This window comes from Podospora bellae-mahoneyi, chromosome 6 (assembly GCF_035222275.1).
Source record: "Podospora bellae-mahoneyi strain CBS 112042 chromosome 6, whole genome shotgun sequence".
In the NCBI taxonomy this organism is placed as follows: domain Eukaryota; kingdom Fungi; phylum Ascomycota; class Sordariomycetes; order Sordariales; family Podosporaceae; genus Podospora; species Podospora bellae-mahoneyi.
This window is the reverse complement of record NC_085885.1, coordinates 849,469-866,261: the sequence shown is the minus strand read 5'-3', so window position 1 is coordinate 866,261 and position 16,793 is coordinate 849,469. Positions and strand designations below refer to the sequence as shown.

The 16,793-nt window shown below is 52.1% G+C and overlaps 3 protein-coding genes across 3 annotated transcripts; 1 reads left to right on the top strand and 2 right to left on the bottom strand.

Moving 5' to 3' along the window:
- Positions 1 to 3,835: 3,835 nt before the first annotated feature.
- QC761_0089880 (uncharacterized protein) lies at positions 3,836 to 4,150 on the bottom strand (the record flags this gene model as incomplete). Its single annotated transcript, XM_062872954.1, has 2 exons — positions 3,836 to 3,929; positions 4,035 to 4,150. 2 exons carry the CDS (start codon positions 4,148 to 4,150, stop codon positions 3,836 to 3,838), a joined length of 210 nt encoding a protein of 69 aa, XP_062729211.1.
- Positions 4,151 to 4,437: 287 nt separating this feature from the next.
- QC761_0089870 (uncharacterized protein) lies at positions 4,438 to 4,765 on the bottom strand (the record flags this gene model as incomplete). Its single annotated transcript, XM_062872953.1, has 2 exons — positions 4,438 to 4,630; positions 4,713 to 4,765. The coding sequence occupies 2 exons, from the start codon at positions 4,763 to 4,765 to the stop codon at positions 4,438 to 4,440; spliced, it is 246 nt and encodes an 81-aa protein (XP_062729210.1).
- A 2,321-nt stretch (positions 4,766 to 7,086) lies between these two features.
- Positions 7,087 to 13,706, top strand: QC761_0089860 (uncharacterized protein; the record flags this gene model as incomplete). Its single annotated transcript, XM_062872952.1, has 4 exons — positions 7,087 to 11,346; positions 11,464 to 12,396; positions 12,476 to 13,092; positions 13,704 to 13,706. The coding sequence occupies exons 3-4, from the start codon at positions 13,048 to 13,050 to the stop codon at positions 13,704 to 13,706; spliced, it is 48 nt and encodes a 15-aa protein (XP_062729209.1). The 5' UTR covers positions 7,087 to 11,346; positions 11,464 to 12,396; positions 12,476 to 13,047.
- Between the last annotated feature and the right edge of the window lie 3,087 nt (positions 13,707 to 16,793).

Here is a 16,793-nt window from a genome sequence, read left to right as displayed (position 1 = left end):
CCTGTCCATCGCGGGGCAACATCCAATAACCTTGACAAACCCTTGACAATTGCTTTCTCTGCGAATGCATGTCTGTCTGCCCTGCCTGCCGGGGACAAGTGTGAAGTTTGAGCTGTTGTAAGATGTACCCATGTACCCCGTGTAGACAAAAGATACCTATGTATGTATCGGGCATACCTCAGGGTAATGGATTTCGGGATGGTGATGGGTAGGTATTCCATGACGCTCCTCCTCCTCTCTCTTCTAGTGTGGGAAATGGCAATGAGAGGAACAGGAGGACCTCTCTCCCTTTCTCCTCCGCGTCCAGTCGGGTGCAGTCCCTTCAAACAGTTTGGTAGCCGCACCCCATTCGCAGCCAGCCAGCCAGCCATGCACCCATAAATCGCACGGACAATTACTATAACACACCTGCAGCCCATGTATGTACTCATGTACCCCAGGTGGTCACCCGTCACACTCCAAGAGGTACCTGTAACGGCCACGAGAACCCTGATCGAGACCTTACCGGCTTGGAGAGCAACCCGACTGGTACCTTGCAGGGGGGAAAGGGGGAGGGGGAGGGACAAGATGGGAGTTCCCCGCGGAAAGAGGTGCGAAGCGAGGTTGCCATGGATGCTACCGTCGTAAGGAAGAAAAGCGTGTGCCCCTGCCTGCCAAGTCGAGAGAGAGAGAGAGCTGGATGGACACTTGACCCGAACGAGATAAACTGCTGGCAGGATGGATGGATGGGTGATGAGGAGGATTGTGAAGCACGGAGCGTTCGGTGGACCGGTGAACAATCGACCCGAGATGCTGGTTTGTGTGGTTTGTGCCTTGCTGTACAAAGACGACACGACTTGGCTTCGATATCTCCTCGCACTTCACCAACCCGGCCTTTCAGAAATCTGGACTTTGACATGTGAGATATCTTTGTGAGATGTGAGCGATGCGAGTCGGCCCGCAGGTGAAGAAGGGCCTTGCCAACAGGGGAACCCGTCCGCGGGCTGCATAGTATGTATAAGGGAAAACAGATAGATTGAGAGACCAGCCGGCACCTGTTTCTTACTGCCGACGAAAAAACCCAATTCCCGGTCTCAGGTCCTGTTACACCAGTCTCCCCCTTCGCCCTTGGAAAGCCCCCTCGGTCCGGCTTTGGCTTCTACTGCGACAGCAGCGAGATTCCCAGCGCTCTATCAGAGAGAGCTGTGTGCGTGGTGCAGCAGTGCATCTAGAGGCCGCCCTAGAATGCGACCATAGGATGCAACCGCGTTGAAGCTACGGCCCACCACAAGATTGCACTTGTCATGAGAAGACCCCATCTCTTCTGCAGCAAAACCTCACAGTCGAATGCGAGCCAGACGTGTGACGGGCGGAGCCCCAACACACACAAGAATCGCAAGGGAGGAGAAAGGAAAAGAGACAAGATCGTGACGAGAAAACCCCTGACCGGCAGCCGGGCAGCTTCGGAGACAATCCAAAATCTCAACGACACTTGTTGCTTCTTCCTCTGCCATCAAGGGGGGACAAAAAAAGAGCTTTGTCGCAGACCCCTGCCGGCTAGCTCGGGTTCCCAGCCTGAGATACCCTACCCAAGAGATCGACACCTCGAAATGCCGGCAACGGTTTAGCTATTTCTCCTACCCGCAACCCTGTGAACGCAGCAGGAAGGAAAGATGAATCGATGAGGGAAAAGAGAAGTCCCAGAAACACCAAAGGGACGGGAAGGGGGAAATTCGACCAATTGAAAAACTGATCAACCGTCTTTTTGGCTGTGTGTCTCTGATGCAAGAGCACCAATGTCTTACAGATGATGACAGACAGCGTCGGCCACCACCGGCGCTTTTTCCATCCCTTCTCCACCCCTGCCGAGACAACCCGATTCCACCTCACCTGAGCTTCATCACACAAGGCCACCGCTAATAAAATGGGGCGTGTAAAAGCAAAACACTGTCGGTGAAGGTGACAATGGCGTTGTCGTGTACCTTCGTAGTCGTCGTGCTCTGTAAAGACCCGCAAATCCACAGGCCGAGCCAGCCTTGTGTAATCGGTCCTCTGGGAAGCGAGAAACAAAATGCAACAAACAAAACATCCAATATCCAGAGGGGGGGAAACGGCGCTTCGAACCGTGTCTCTCCTTTCCTCCCGGGTTGGCTGTTTCCATCCGTGTCTTGATCCTGTCGTTGCCCGGGGATAAAGGGTTCATGCCGTGCTCTTCTTGTTTTATCAAGGTTAATACCGATCATCCTATGCATAAAAGACAGTGTTCGAAGAGGCATGGAATATTAGCCTCTGATATGATCGCGAGAAGCGGCCGGTTCGAGAGAAACGCGCGTGATGGTCACGGGAAAAGGCTAAAGTGGTTTTGTTTTGTCCCAGAGGCATTTCTTGTTTCTGCGTTTCACAGACATCAAGCCATGATGGAGTTGGTAAACATCCCCATGGTGGTTGCCCCGCGTGCCTGCGATCATGGATGCGCTGGAACTAGAGGCCGAGGGGAGATTGGTCCAGCGGTGAGGATCCTAGACGGCTTGCTTAGCCATCGTTAGTCGTATCGTTGGATCGATCGGATAAGTGCTTTGCATTTGGCGAATATCCGCATGATGAAGCAGTGCAGGAGCTGGATCGTTCTTTGTGGACACCGGTGAAAGGTAATGATCCCAAGGTCGCATCCAACCCCGCTCACGATTAGCAATGAAGAGCCTCCAGTCAATATTGCAATAGGGCGCCGTCCAGGGCCATCCTGTCTGTCGGCCGGTCAACAAGGCCTCGCCTCGTGTGCTGTGATTCTTAGCCAACAGTTATTACTAGTTTTTCTAGTGTACCAAACTGCGGAAAGCTTCTGCTTTTGGCGATATCACAGCGATGCCTGTGTTATAGCCCTGTGGATAGAGGCTGGTCCCAGGGTAAGCTTTGCGTATCTCCTGAGGGGTCTTGGGGGATCTAGCGGCTCCAGCAAGATGGTCAGGCTAGGGCTTGGCCTAGAAAACCAGGGCCCAGACCACCGCTGAGTGGCCAGTAAGTTGTAATTGATTGGTCCAGTTCCAAAGGTCGCGGCCAGCACCGCACTCGTTTGATGGGAAATTCTGTTCAAGTTCACCCCAGCTATCAGACTCCTCATTGGTAGAAATGGAAGGCTCACCACCATCCTCATTGCAACAGAGAAACAGAGAAATCCTCGAGATTGTCGTGGGCCTAATGAACCCGTCTGACAAGGATTCCCCATATTCTCAACCCTCGGAATGGCAAGGAAGACGGCTGGAGGACGACGTGCCGTGGCCATCGACAGTGGTTTTTAGCAGGCCTGCTATAGGCTTTGCTGGGACAACAGCCACTGTGGGATGCCGCCGCTGTGCGGAGGGCGAAAAAAACAATATATGTCCTATGCCGTGTGTAATTGTGCAAAATTTCGAACCGTAGAAATGATTCTGAGGTCTGGATACCCCCGCTGGGAAGTCCGGTGTTCTCAACACCATGGCCAGACCCGTGATAGAGCCCTCCCGTCTCTCCACCGACGACGATTCGACAGACGTGAAGTGTGCTGCCGCTACCAGAGAGCTGAAACAGGTGGTTCTTCCAATACCATTGTGGCGTTTCTAGATGTTGCAGTGCATCGCATGAGAAAGGGACTGTATGTGAGCAGCAGGTAAGCTGGTCCTTTTGCGGGGAAGCGACACCCCAAAGCAACGACGGGTGGCTTGAAAAAGAGGGAAGGACATGATTTGCAGGAAAAGCATGTAGAAGGCCGCAACGCCGGCCGCGGGACGGCTCGGATGCCGGTCTAGGTCGCTGTTGTCGTTATAAGGAGGGGGCAGACGGCAGCAAAACTGGCTGCTTGGGAGATATGGCTCGAGCATTTTTAGAGGAACGGAGGCCGGATGTGGAACCCACTGACGGGAGGGGTACCGGTACATGACGTCCGGCTCACCGCTGCGTCGACGGAGGGGTTCATCCTTGACCGGCCGCTGAATCAGTATGTAAATAAAACCCGCTGTAACATTGTTTCGCTTAAATACCGAATGCTTCGGCGAGAAGGGGCCAGGAAGGAGAAGGCTCACATGACGGACGGTGAGGCGGCAGAGAATGCATCGACAGGAGGTGTGGCCGGTGCTGCTTGGTGTGGGGGAAGCTGTGAAGGAATGATGCAGACACGGCTCGTAGCGTGGCCAGCCATCAAGTTCTGCCCTTCACCGCATCGCAGGAGATGAAAAACTCTGTCTGCAGGCAGGCGAAGCGAATGACGTCCATTGAGGGGTGAGGTTATTGATGTTGCTGCTCAGGAACTCCAACAAACCAGGTACTTGAGTCCCGCTGTGGGTTGGGTGAATTGAGTTTGAAGCTTTGCTCGCTTGCGGCAAACGGCGGCTGCTGGCGCTTGTGAGATTTCGATCCGCGACACTTCTTTGGTTTCCCAGCGCACTTCGCGGCTTCCTCTCTCGGACCTCTGTTGCCTCCACGTTTTCACCTCTTTTGATCAAGATCTGTCGTGCAAAGAATCTCTTGTTCCAAAGCCTGAGCGCGGCCGGTCTTCTGGTGGATAGAGTCTGTGCGCGGCAGGTTTGGTGTGCTGCCCTGGAGCATGATTGGCTGCTCCACATTATCATCATGAACGATGGCGGGGTGAACAGGGTTGCCCACACTGCGCTCTGCTACCCTTGATGAACCAACAAGGATGCGACGTCTTGTGGATCCGTGGTGGCATCAAAAGCAGAAACATACAAAAGATATCAACTTACCTACTCTGTGATTCGAGGGACCATGGCACAAGAGGAATGAGTTGGCAGCTCATGCGGCCAGTCTGTAAAGCATCTGCAAATGTACCCCAGACCAACACGGCACGATAGATGCAGGATGTCCCGTCTGCTCGTCTGCCTGCCTGCCTGCTTGCTTCAAAGACCGAAAGCCCCAATGACTAGATTAGGAAGACAAGTGCCGTTTCTGTCTATGACGGGATGATGGTGGGATGGGATAGGCCTAGTAAGTGCAGCCCTCGCAATCGCCTATGTACGCTCTGATATCGTCAAGTCAGAAACAACGCTAGTCTCGGGCAGCATATAGAGGCGTCATATTTGTAATGCCTGACGCACATAGAACCCATACCTAACAACGTCAACGTGCCTAGTTGGACTTCTGACTGACATCACCCCTCTACGCAAGCTGGCAAGCTGTGTGTGTCAGGGGCTGGGAAAACAGGTCTCCGATGCAGTCCATCCTGTTTGGTCTTTGAGGTGTGTCTACAAGGTGTGATGGTGTGTGTGGTATGGAATGTTGCAATGCGCGAACCCTTTCTCATTTGCACCCTCTTGCCACAACTCTCGAGATATTCACTGCGGGAAGGGTCCTGAGGCCCGTGTCCAGGCGGGATGAAAGGAGACTTTTTTGATTCTGCTTTCCGTCCCCCGCATTCTGAGGATCAAGGTAGTTTTTTGGTGCAACTCTGGCGGCGAACCTGTCAACCTGGGAGTTTGGTCCTTGACAACTCCGACGCAACGCTTTGTTGCTATTTCTTGACGTTTTGACAGCAACTCTTTACCGATATGTGGCTTGGGTGCAGATCTATGGACCGTTCCAGCAGGAGTTCGTGAAGCCATCTGCACAGCACTGGCCCGTTGACCCGAGCTCGGCCAAGAGGTGTGCCCCCTTTCTCAGGATGGCTTGTCTGAATAACAAAGCATCTCCGTCATTCTCATCACCTCCCCGCAACCAGCCAAGTGTGGGGTGAGCGGGTGGTCGTTGTATGTGGGGTCTATGGCGGGGCAGATGACATCGCGCGCTGTTAGCCAAGCAAGGTGACCGAGGGATCAATTTCTTTTCTGATCACCTGGTGGCATCAATGTCAGACTCCTGTTTGAACCTGCAGTCTGCTGGAAATGCTCAAGCAAAACACACAACAGTCGAGTCTCTTCAGTCTGTCATTTCGATACGATAGGGCGGGGCGATCTCTGCAGGGATAAAACGTGGCTGCACGTGGAAGACTTCAACTGCCCCGGGCTATCGTGACATCCAATAGGAGCCGCAATCTCATCACTTCATCTGAAACTGAGTCGAAACAGAAAACATCTCAACCCCACCTCGCTTTCTGTCTTGAACCACTGCCTCACTCGCCTTCGGCCTACCTTTTTGCCGGTCTCTGGTTACGAGGTCGGGGTTAAAGCATTACGAGGGCTCTAGATGCAGAATGCAGAGGGCAGAGCGCAGCATGAAAGCGATCGAAACAAGAAAGGTATGTTCAGTCGACCAATATATCGACAAAAACCAGCTGGTGGCGACGAACGCAAAAGCTTGGGGTTTCCATGGTTTGTTGCATGATTGCACAGACCAAGCGTTCGCAGCTTCAGGCTCGGCCATTCCAGTCCTCGATGATGGGAACAACCACAGACCAGATTCACGTAAATGCAAGCAATTTGGACCAACAAACAAAGTCTTGTCCAAGTCCGGTAGGATGGAATAACCTGTTCTCCGAGGCTCGGTCTTTCACAGCATCGTTTTGATGTGAAGTTATCACTGACCGCCTCCTCAAATTCATAGAGGCTGTGGCGAGACTTTTTTGCCTCAGTTGCGCATTCCCTCTGATTTGTTGAGTGTTTCCAGGCCCGGCAAACGTCCCGGTTGGCAACCAAGGATCCGCGACTCCTTGCCAATATCATCCCGCTGTAATGCCTCTGCATCTGCATGCAGCGAGAATTGATCACTTGCCTGCAGAATGCCATGTTCCTCTTGAGTTGGTCTGTCACCAACCCACCACTCATCATAATCTTCAAGGTCGATACGAGCATAGATCAAACACGACAACAATCCTATCACTGCTGCTGGTTTGAGATCTTCCTGTCACAACGATAAACGAGATCGGTCATTTCGGAGCTGTCGCGGTTTTGGTAGGGGCTGCGCTGAATTAGGAATGGTTTAGCCCAGCAGGGCTCAACCTCTCTCACCTTCAGTACGGAGTACCTAAGCCAGCATCTAGATCTTAGGGACGCAAACATCGTACGACGCCGATATTGATGACCTTCTCGCCGCAGACGGACCGGCTGCGGGCTGAATCAATAGCAAGGTCCCCCCGGCCGAGTTGAAGTGCAATCCAGCCGTCGGCAATCTTGCTCTGTACGCAGGAGAGGCTCCATGGAGCTCTCTGGCCCAGCACAAGATTCCCGAATTGTCCGGGTGTGGCACAGCTATCACCGGCAACGTCCAACTGCGTATTCGGTGGCCCGGGAGAAGGAGCGAGCTTCCCCGGAACAATAAGATGCCCACTCAGTAAAATGCTGACTGATCGATCAATCACTCGCAGCAAGTCCGAGGCAAAACGTGGAACGGCGAAAGTTGGCTCCATTTCCGGACGTCATGTCCAACGGCTGCTAGAATATCTTACATTACGGTGGCATCGTTACAGAGGTGAGGGTCTATCACGGTGACAGTCCTACGGAGTACCTGCTGTTTAAAGTTTCAAAGACTTGAGAAAGAGCCGAAATCGACGGCCAGGTGGCAAGTGGCAGATGGCAGGCGGTACCTGCGTGGGACGCTGAGCCCTAAAGTTCTCAGGTCGGTTGTGTGACAAGAATCGAGGTGGTTCTTTGGGTGGGTGTAACGTTGTCTTACACGCCATTGGCTGGAAGAGGAGCAACCTGCTGCACAGGCCACATCTGCTTCACCTGAAGTGGGGGGTCCAGAATCGCTCTTGCTTCACCATCAGAACCCAGAACCCTCTTCGCGGTATTTTCTGCCAGGTGCTTCGTAATGGTCCTTCCCTTTCGAGCCCATTCCTCACCGCTCCATATCACGACAATGTGACCGGGAAAAGAGGCCTGGCAAATTGGTCGATAAACAGGAATCCACATGCAGCTTCCCACGTCCTCCTGCAGATCGGCCGCCGTTGACGACCCTCACCTTCACTCATCCTCCCATCCGCAGCCCCGTCATGGATGATGCCTTGTTTTCAAGATCGCCTCGAGATCATCTTCTAGGCTCATGCCTTTGGCCCGGAACGATGCGAGCATGAACAATGCCAGCAGCCGAACTCGTCATCTCAGAAACACGGCCGGCTCTGCCCTCCCGGCACTTGGTTTCCTAACACCAGGAACGCTCACGGTCTTGGCTAGACCCGCCGTACTCGGGCTTCCGGGAGAGGAGCCGATCCCGCATCGCACTTTGTTTCCAGGGCCAAGATTTACCGTCTTGCCCGCTTTCGTCACTTCAGGGGGGGTTATCACACGCTCTCTCCTTCTCACCCCTCCATGACGGGTCTGGCGGTCAGTCTGTGATGACTGAACTGATGAGGGGCATTCACACCCTCCAACGGCCGGAGAATCAAACGCAGATCCAACCAACCAGCAAAAACCGGGATCGAAACTGACCTAAGTTCTGCTTTCTCAGTGCCCTTTTGGCTGTCAACGGTATACTGCTCCTACGCCGGATCTATTTCCATCACAGGCGACGATACCAATAGCGGATACTGAGAGGTCAATGCGGATGTAGTATTCAGAGACACACACGCTCACACGCTCGTCAATAATGGTCGTCTTTTGCATCCCATTCAGTCATCCACCAAACTCACCCACAACACCATGCCTATCGGAGAATAGCGTATGCGCACTCAACTTCTGCAAAACCGTGCGGTGCAGGGCCAAGAAAACCTAGCTCTGGCATCCGTCTCCCCTGCAGCGGTTCGTGGCGAACGGGCTTGGTCTCCTCGCTCTCGCATATCGGCAAGGCACATATCACCACCAAAGAAGTTCCGACTCGAGTCGAAGGGATTCCTCTACGTTCGTGATGGCTGCTGCGGCTTGTTCGTGAATGGTACCCTCGCTGCGTCCGCCACCCAGTCTGATCACGGTCTCAGACAGCACAAGTCATTGCCGCTCAATATCGAGACATGAGAGAGTGTTGCGCTGCCGTGATGAGAGTGGTTGTCGAACCAAGGTTGTTGCACTATCGAGTGCCAACTTGGGCCTGCAACAGCTTCACTCACCGCTCTCGTATCTTCGGCGCCACCAGGTTGCAGTCTATCTATCTAGGCTTGCGGCTTTCTAGAGATCCCAATGCACAGGAGACATCCGGCCATTTGATTTTGAGGTTATCATGAGCATCGGCCAGCTGCATTGGGCAAAGATGATATTGGCTCGAAATGTGAGTTTACTGCCATGATGTGGAATGCAGCTGGCCGCCATCCGGGTTGCCGCATGGCATCCGTCTCAATGGTATTTCTATGGTCATTTTAAGGTTATCTGTTCCTCTAGCCCCATGTTGTGGAACAAATGAAGACCAGACTGGCTTTCGTGGTCTCCCTTTCAAGGCAGTTGCAGCCACCGGCTACCGATCCTTGTCTCCAATTCCCCTTCGGAAGGCATACTCAGCTCACAGTGAGGGCCAAGGGATTGTTGTACAAAACCTCAGCAAAAACACGTTGGTCTCGTAACCCAGGTGAGACATGGTGTCTGGCAGACGGAAGCATTACATGATCAAATAGGATCAAAGACCAGGACTCGGTTCCTCCTCCTGCCAAAGTCCTGTACAGCATGGTTGTGGGTATGTTCACTTCGTGATGCTCTTCAGCAGTCAACTGACTGTTGTCCAGATACCATGGGAAGAACAAATGCCCCGCGGCTGGCAAAAGGAGTACCCTCCGACGAGGCCGTCCAGGGTGGCAATATTGAACACTCGTTGCAAACATCATGGGTCGTTCCTACCGAATGCCTCGGGTGGGAGCAAGCGCGTTTCTGGTGGCTGCCCTTGAGCAACTCCAACGTGCAAATCTTTTGCTCAGCCACCGCTATCTGCCAGAGAATTATGGGGCGATGGCCTTGTCGAAAACATTGCGCTGTCGACTCAGGAGGCCATCGACTTGTCGGATCAGGGGGGTTGCCCGTTCGGACCAGACCGATGATTTGTCCAAGAGCTGGATGCCTTCACCAATTGCTAAGAGAAACACACCCCCAACTGTGAGATGTTGATCACCCGATCCAGTAGGGATAGTATGGTAGGCTGCTGCTTTTCGGGAGAAGAACCGGCTTATGGATTCCACAACGGTGGTTCCGAAGACTGGACATCGCTCTACGATCAAGGCATCTGTAGAATCCACTTGAAGAAACGATGACCTCGTGTCGATTCCGATTACCGAGAGCGGAGATGAGCTATCGCAATGGTCAGTCTTCTCTGGAGCCTGGTGGATTTGGGGCTGAATGCTCAACCTCACCAAGGCGCTCCACCACAATGGTTGAGGCGAGCGCCGCCGGTGGGATTTTAAAGGAGACCATCTAGGATTCCCCAGACTGGATGGCACAGACATTACCACAATGGCCACCAATTCCCGGACTGGTTTAATCACGAAGAGCTTTATCTTACGAGCAGGACATCAAAATGACCTCAGTTCAGCTCGGCAGACACCAGGAAAAACGTAGGGAACTTCCGGAAGCCGAAACCTCCGAATCGCAATTTCACGAACCAACAGTCTCATTGGAGCCTGGGCTGGACAAGTAGCTCACCGCTCCCTCGGGATTCGATCGACATGAATTCAACCTGGCGTGGCTAGCTGTGATGACGGCCTCGCACGTGGCCAAGTCTTGGAACACCGGGAACTTTGATCTCCTTTGCCAGGGCATTGACGCCAGGAATGTGTGTGGAAATGGCGGCATTCCAGTTGACTACTTGATTGTGTCATCTCTGCTTTGTAGGAGATTCGAAACACGCAGTGGACAGAATCCCTTTGGGTGTAAAGCCCTCAGATTTGAAACACTTCTTCATCCAGATTGACACTAGTGTGGCATAGAACCTGATGCTTTTGGGAAGATGTTAACCGACCTGAGACATGCAGGTAAAGCCCAAGGCTAGACTGGGATTCTTCAACATGTTCCAACGTGCCGAAGCCAGTCAGGCCACCACCCGCCCGCCATCCATCTCCATCCTTGACGACCGGTGAGATAGTGGCTTCCATCCAGCTGGAGTTCTACGAAACAGCGGCGTTCCCGCCCCTCCAGCATGCATGGCACGAAGAGGAATTTCTGTCGAATGGCAAGGACGGACGACATATGAATAGCTTTCACTCATTCTCCGATTCGTACCAAGAATCGTATGCTCGTCAACGATAAGAAGACCTTTCGGCGCGGAAGATGTCTCTGGTAGGGGCAAAGTCTCGTTGTGCTCGCCAACCCCGCATGATCTGCACGTGGCCCGGGTGGTATTCCGGCACCAGAAGCTCGGGTTTAGCTACCCCTTCTCTCCAACCCAACAGGGGTATGGCCGGGAGTCAAAAGCCCGGATTGGCCGAGATCCTCCTTCATCAGCTCTGCCAGTCGTGAGGCTTTAGAGTCGGTCAATTGATGAAAGTCCAGGATGAGGGCTTCTTCACAACAATTCCATCAAGCAACAGAAACTAGGGTAAAAAGAACATCGACGATCTTGTCCAGTTGGACCCTGCTCCCAAAGCGGTGGTTCGCCCGTTCACTTGATCCGTTGTTGAAAACGAGAGGAATATCAGAGGCTAATAATAACCAGGTGTGTCCCTGCTCCATGTCAGCACCAAGCAAAGCGTTAGCCAACAATTCCAATAGCGTAGGGAAGCGATCTTCGCTCTGGTGAGCAGCCCGTAAACCTCATCAAAAGACATCATGCGAGCTGAAGTCTTCCCATCGTCAAGGATTGCTCCGACCTTGGACATTATGCATTGTCCTACACCCACCATCATGTTTCCTTTGCAACGCAAAGATATCGTGAACTGTGGATGGAGGGGGTCATCAGCAATCGTGATGCTCTTTGACTTTGATGCTTGTTGCTTTTTTTTCAACGGGCCGGCCCCTCACTCGCTCGGTCGCTGCAAGTCAGTCCTCCTCAATGGCAACCTCCACTGTCACTGCAACCGTCGCTTGCGTTCCCAGTTTGTCCGGATTGGGCAGAGTTTTCAGAGCTTTGCATTCACGAAAGAGAAACTGGCACTATGGTCACCACCCTACCAGCCAGCCTGGAGCCGTTTGTCTTGGACGATGGTTGCTATCACAACACCACCACCTACATTACAGGGTGTGAGAGGATCACCACTTCTTCAGCAAGCAAAAGCGGGGGCTCCCCTTCACCCTTCTCCAACAGGGATCGGGGGTAGAAAGATTCAGGCCAAGCTGCTGAGGGGTTAGGGTCCCTTTCTCGATTTCGACGGTCCATGGAAGGCCAAACGGGCCAATGATGGAGACGAGCTGCTCGGCCTTTTTAGCCTGTCGGGCTAGTGCGACGCTGGGGAACCAGGAACCCTGGACCACGCTATTTTCTCGGCGCTGTCAAACTCAGATGCCAAGCCTTGTCTGTGCTCTGGCTGCTGCCAACCATGTGGAGCGGACGGATACGTACGTAACTGGAGTTAGATTCTGATGATGCCTTCACGAGGGAAGAGTGGAGAGATTAGCGGTTGTGGACGAAGGGGGACGGACACTGCTGGATGTGCGTAATCCGGTCGGGGATTTCTGCTTTGCTGCTACGCTGCTGTTTGTTTGGTACTGACCATGTTGTGCTGTTACAGGACAGGATGGGGGATGACATACATGATGAAGCATTTCTACGACCCAAGAGGTTATGGTATTGTCATCTACCACTTTCTAAGAAGGGCTCAGGTCTATCAGGTCGATATATGAGACCGATGCTCATCAAAACCGTTTGACCACGCCGCAGCATTCCACATATACTCTAAGCTTATCGGGCTAGTAGACGTTTTGACTTTTCTCAAAGAAAATTGATATCTCGCACCCGGCTAACCCACGAGGCGTTGTCACCAGGGAAGGCCGAAATGACACCGGCACGAACGCTACAAGTTTGTGGATTTTTTTGGGGCTTGCTTGTTGGTTGATTCTGCTTGTCCACTTTTGGGCGGAGCACCAGCGAGAGGATTCGGAAAAGAAGATTGAAGCATGAAAGTTGGAGTGAAACTAATGCCGCTAGCAAACGGTCTGGACGACGCCACTGTTCAAGCAGATCCCTCTCCTTACTGTCATCAATCCACCTTTGCCTGCCAGCGAGGGAAGGGGGGGGTTGTAACAATGAGGATTTTCTCTCTGCAAGAGCATTGACGTTTGATTATGCAAACACGGGCTGAAGATGGAGTCTACATTAGACAAGGGCAAAGACTGGAGCCAGAAACAGGTATGTAAAAGAGATTTCATTGTTTCCTTCCTGGTTGTGGTGAATTGTAGGATGCACACTACGACTAGAGGGCCGAAGTCCCGATGTCACCAGACAGATTGACATGCAGATAGGGTCTGTGCGTTCTGCCCCTCACTTCTGCCGTGTCCAGAACGGGTCTTTGAGGAGGGGGTAAGGGGAGGGCTTGTGTGTTTCAGGGTTTTGGTATCCGTAGAAAAAAAGAGGGTAATGCAGGAAGTTGAGACGAATGCGAAGGGGGGAGGTGATTGGTGGTTGGGTGCCCAGGTGTGTATTAGGAGGGCTGGCTGCCTACTACTGCAGGTTGGGTTACGACATTTTGGTGGTGTAAGTGTACGCATGGACAATGATGCCTTGGGGACACTACAAGGCATGACACAATTGCACAAGGATATTTAAGACATTGTTTTTGCTGATCGATGCCACCCTGGATAGGTGATGAGATGGGCAGCGCAGTGCGTGCGCTATGGGCTTCTATCACTGAGGCTAGAAGCTTTTGAGGGCGGGCTGTGCGGTTGGTGGCTTAGGTGATGATGAGATGGTTTCGCACTCGGGAAGGTAAGGGGACGAGGGGGGGCGTTCCTGACTAGGAGTAGTTGGGTTTTATCCGTACATACACGCATGGATGGAGCTGGCGTAGTAGCAGTAGCAGCAGTAGGTGTGGTGATAGGTCATTTTTTGGAGGAGGAGGGGGGGAGGGGGTTTCGTTCCTGGACGTGCTGGACCTCAGGGTTCAAGTCAGTCACCACCTCACCCCCGTCCCGCTCGGAGCTGGGGTTATCGGCCGGGAGGAGGGACGGATATCGGAGTTGACAACCTTTCGGGGTTGGATGGCGAAACACGCACCCCTCCTCCCCCCCGGATTGCCGGTTCGGCGTGAGCTCCGAGGAGAAGAGAGAGAAAAAACGTGGTCATCGGTGTGTCGAGGCACGAGGGATACTGGGGGTTTGAATGCCAAGATTTGGTTTGCATTATGGTGAGGGAGACGGCGCCGGTTTTTTTTTTTCTTGTGTACATACCAAGAGCTTCTGGAACTCTTGGGCAAACGTGATCGAAGGGAGTGGTTTACACTAGTTAGCGTCGCCGGAGGGGTGGTAATCATGTTGGGTAAGCCACATGGTGGTGAAATTGGGACCGTAGAAGCTGAAGTTGGTTTGGTTGCTCACATCTATCAATCACGATTGCGAAATCCACGTGGGTTAGGGAGGGTTTGGCAGGGGATCGTGGTGTTGAGGTTTTGAGAGGGGTGCGTGGAGGAAGTTTGTTGCCCCTAAAGGATGACAGGGTAGTCCATGGTGTGGGAGGAGATGGTGGTTGTCCGAAGGGGACGGGGTTTTGTGGGGAGGGTTTGGTGGGAAGCTCCTTTGGTGGAGTTTGAATCGAGATGTTGAATCGGTTCAAAACAAAAGAAATGAGAATATCGGACGAGGGAACGGTGGTGGGGATGGGAAGGGAGGGCGTGATGTGTGGAATCGATGACAGTTTGGTGGGTTTGGTGAACCATGAAGGTCGCTACCGGGGGTTCCGATCTGGTGGGTTTTTCTTTTTGTGATGGGGTTTGGGATGGGGTCTTTTGGAGTTGGGAGTTTGAGGGGGGGAAGAAAGGAACATCGCATGAGCGTTGGGCTTTTTGGTGGAGACGGGGGTGGGAGGTGAAGGCATCATCATCATGATGAATGCTTGCCGGGAGCCGATGGACGGAGTGGAGTTTGGCTGAGCTGAAGAAAGGAGATGGAGACTTTGGTGGAGTGAGCTGAGGGAGCTGAGAGAGCCGAATAAGGTGGCGACAGTGTCTGGTACGGTGTTGAAAAGACTTTGAAGCAACAAGTTAAGGATGGCTAGCATTGTGTCTTTGGTAGATGTTAAGGTGAGCGCGATGCTGAGCTGTCTCGAGTCTTGCGATAGGTAGACTGAAGCATGGGACGGTAGATACCTTGAAGCTCCAGGATTCACTTGGTTGCAGGCAAGACAAAGTGTTAGGGATCCGTGAGACTTCCATATTAAATAACATGTTGACCTCTGTCAATGTTGGTGAAGGCGTTGTTGAGTGCAGTTGAGAGAGTGAGTGAGAATCTGAAGTCTTTGAAACTCCAAAGTCAAGAACTAAAACTAGCGACACACAGACAGAGAGATCAGGACTGTGTATAGACACAACAAGATTACTCAAAGCCAAACACTACCTCTGTGTAAAGTTTTTTTAAGGGTTCGAGCTTTGGCTGTCAGAGTCCTCAACGGCCGAACGAGCATGCTTGGAAATACACATACGAAAGCTGTTCAAAGAGAGACAGAGACACAAGCCACTGAAACCCGACCCCACACTACTTTGGAGTTGTCAAAGTCAATATGATAGATCAAACTGGGACAACCTTTGATCCGACACTATTTCACTCAGAGCCAAGCCCAGATCTTATCTTGCATGCATCTTGCATATCTCGTCGTTCAGCTACCAGAAAAGACTAGCTGTTGGCAACAAGGCAGGTGCCGATACTCTTTCACTTCTCATCATCCGCCTTCCCCATACCCAGCGGTGTGCGAGAGTTTGCTAAAGATAGACAAACTTGCAGTACCATAACCAAACATTTCTTGTTTCCCAACGGTGTCTCCCAGGGCCAGTTAGAGCATTATGGTACGTACATGATGCATATGCACCCCGCGCTTTTTTTTTCATTTGATTCCTCCTTACAGTGGTGTGCATGATGTATTTTGGAATGGAGCTCTTCCCGTGTGATGTTGCCATCGCTTGGAGTCTATTGCAGAATCAAATCCGGAAGTTGAGTTTTTTTCTTTCTTACTTTTCGTTTTGAACAACAAGCATATATGCAAGTGATCTATCTCAAACATTGAATTCGTGAAGCTAATGCAGACGCATCTGCTATGTGGAGGATGCAACGCCAACTTGAAGCCCATATGTGATGATACCTGTACCTGGGTCATCAATGAAAAGAACCCGATGTTGGGGAAATAAAAACAACGTAGTCATGTGACCGCAAACCTGATGTATCAAGAACGTGCATCCAAGCGATCTACCATCTTATTATTGAGGTGATGATTTTGTCTTTGGTTCGAAGCGAGGGGTATATCAGAGCTGTGATATAGGTAGCCCTCATGGGGGTGAAGGCTGGGGTGGAATGTAACCTTCTCTCCCAAAACCTCAGCTTCAAGGTCAAGAACTTGGAGGAACGCGCCTCTTTTTCTTAATTTTTTTATATTTTTTTTAACACACGATGGGGTTTGCTTCCCGGACCCGAGGAAAATAGTCCTGATTGAGGCTTGGTCCGGAGAGGGCCCTTGGGATTATAGTGGTATAGTGGTAGCTGTTATCATATGAAAGGAATGTTATGGTCATCATGGGACCTAGGAGAGAAGGGGTCCACTCCCTGTCACGCGAGCTTCCGTTGCCGAGATAGGGCATTGACTTTTGGGACATGGGGTTGGGGAACAGATAGAAGCTGGAGATGGAATGTTGATAGAAGATGATGTGCCGAGGGAGTGGGTGTGTCAAATTGTGAATGGAGTCTTTGATGTCGTTATCGACTACCTCAGGGTCGGCAGATGTGAATGTGGATAGGTAGGGATGGATCTAACACGACACCAGCCAGCCTCTGAAACCGATATAGCTCGAACCGAGGGTCCTAAGTAGGAAGTTGTGATCGTATCATCTTCATAGATAGCAGATAGAATGA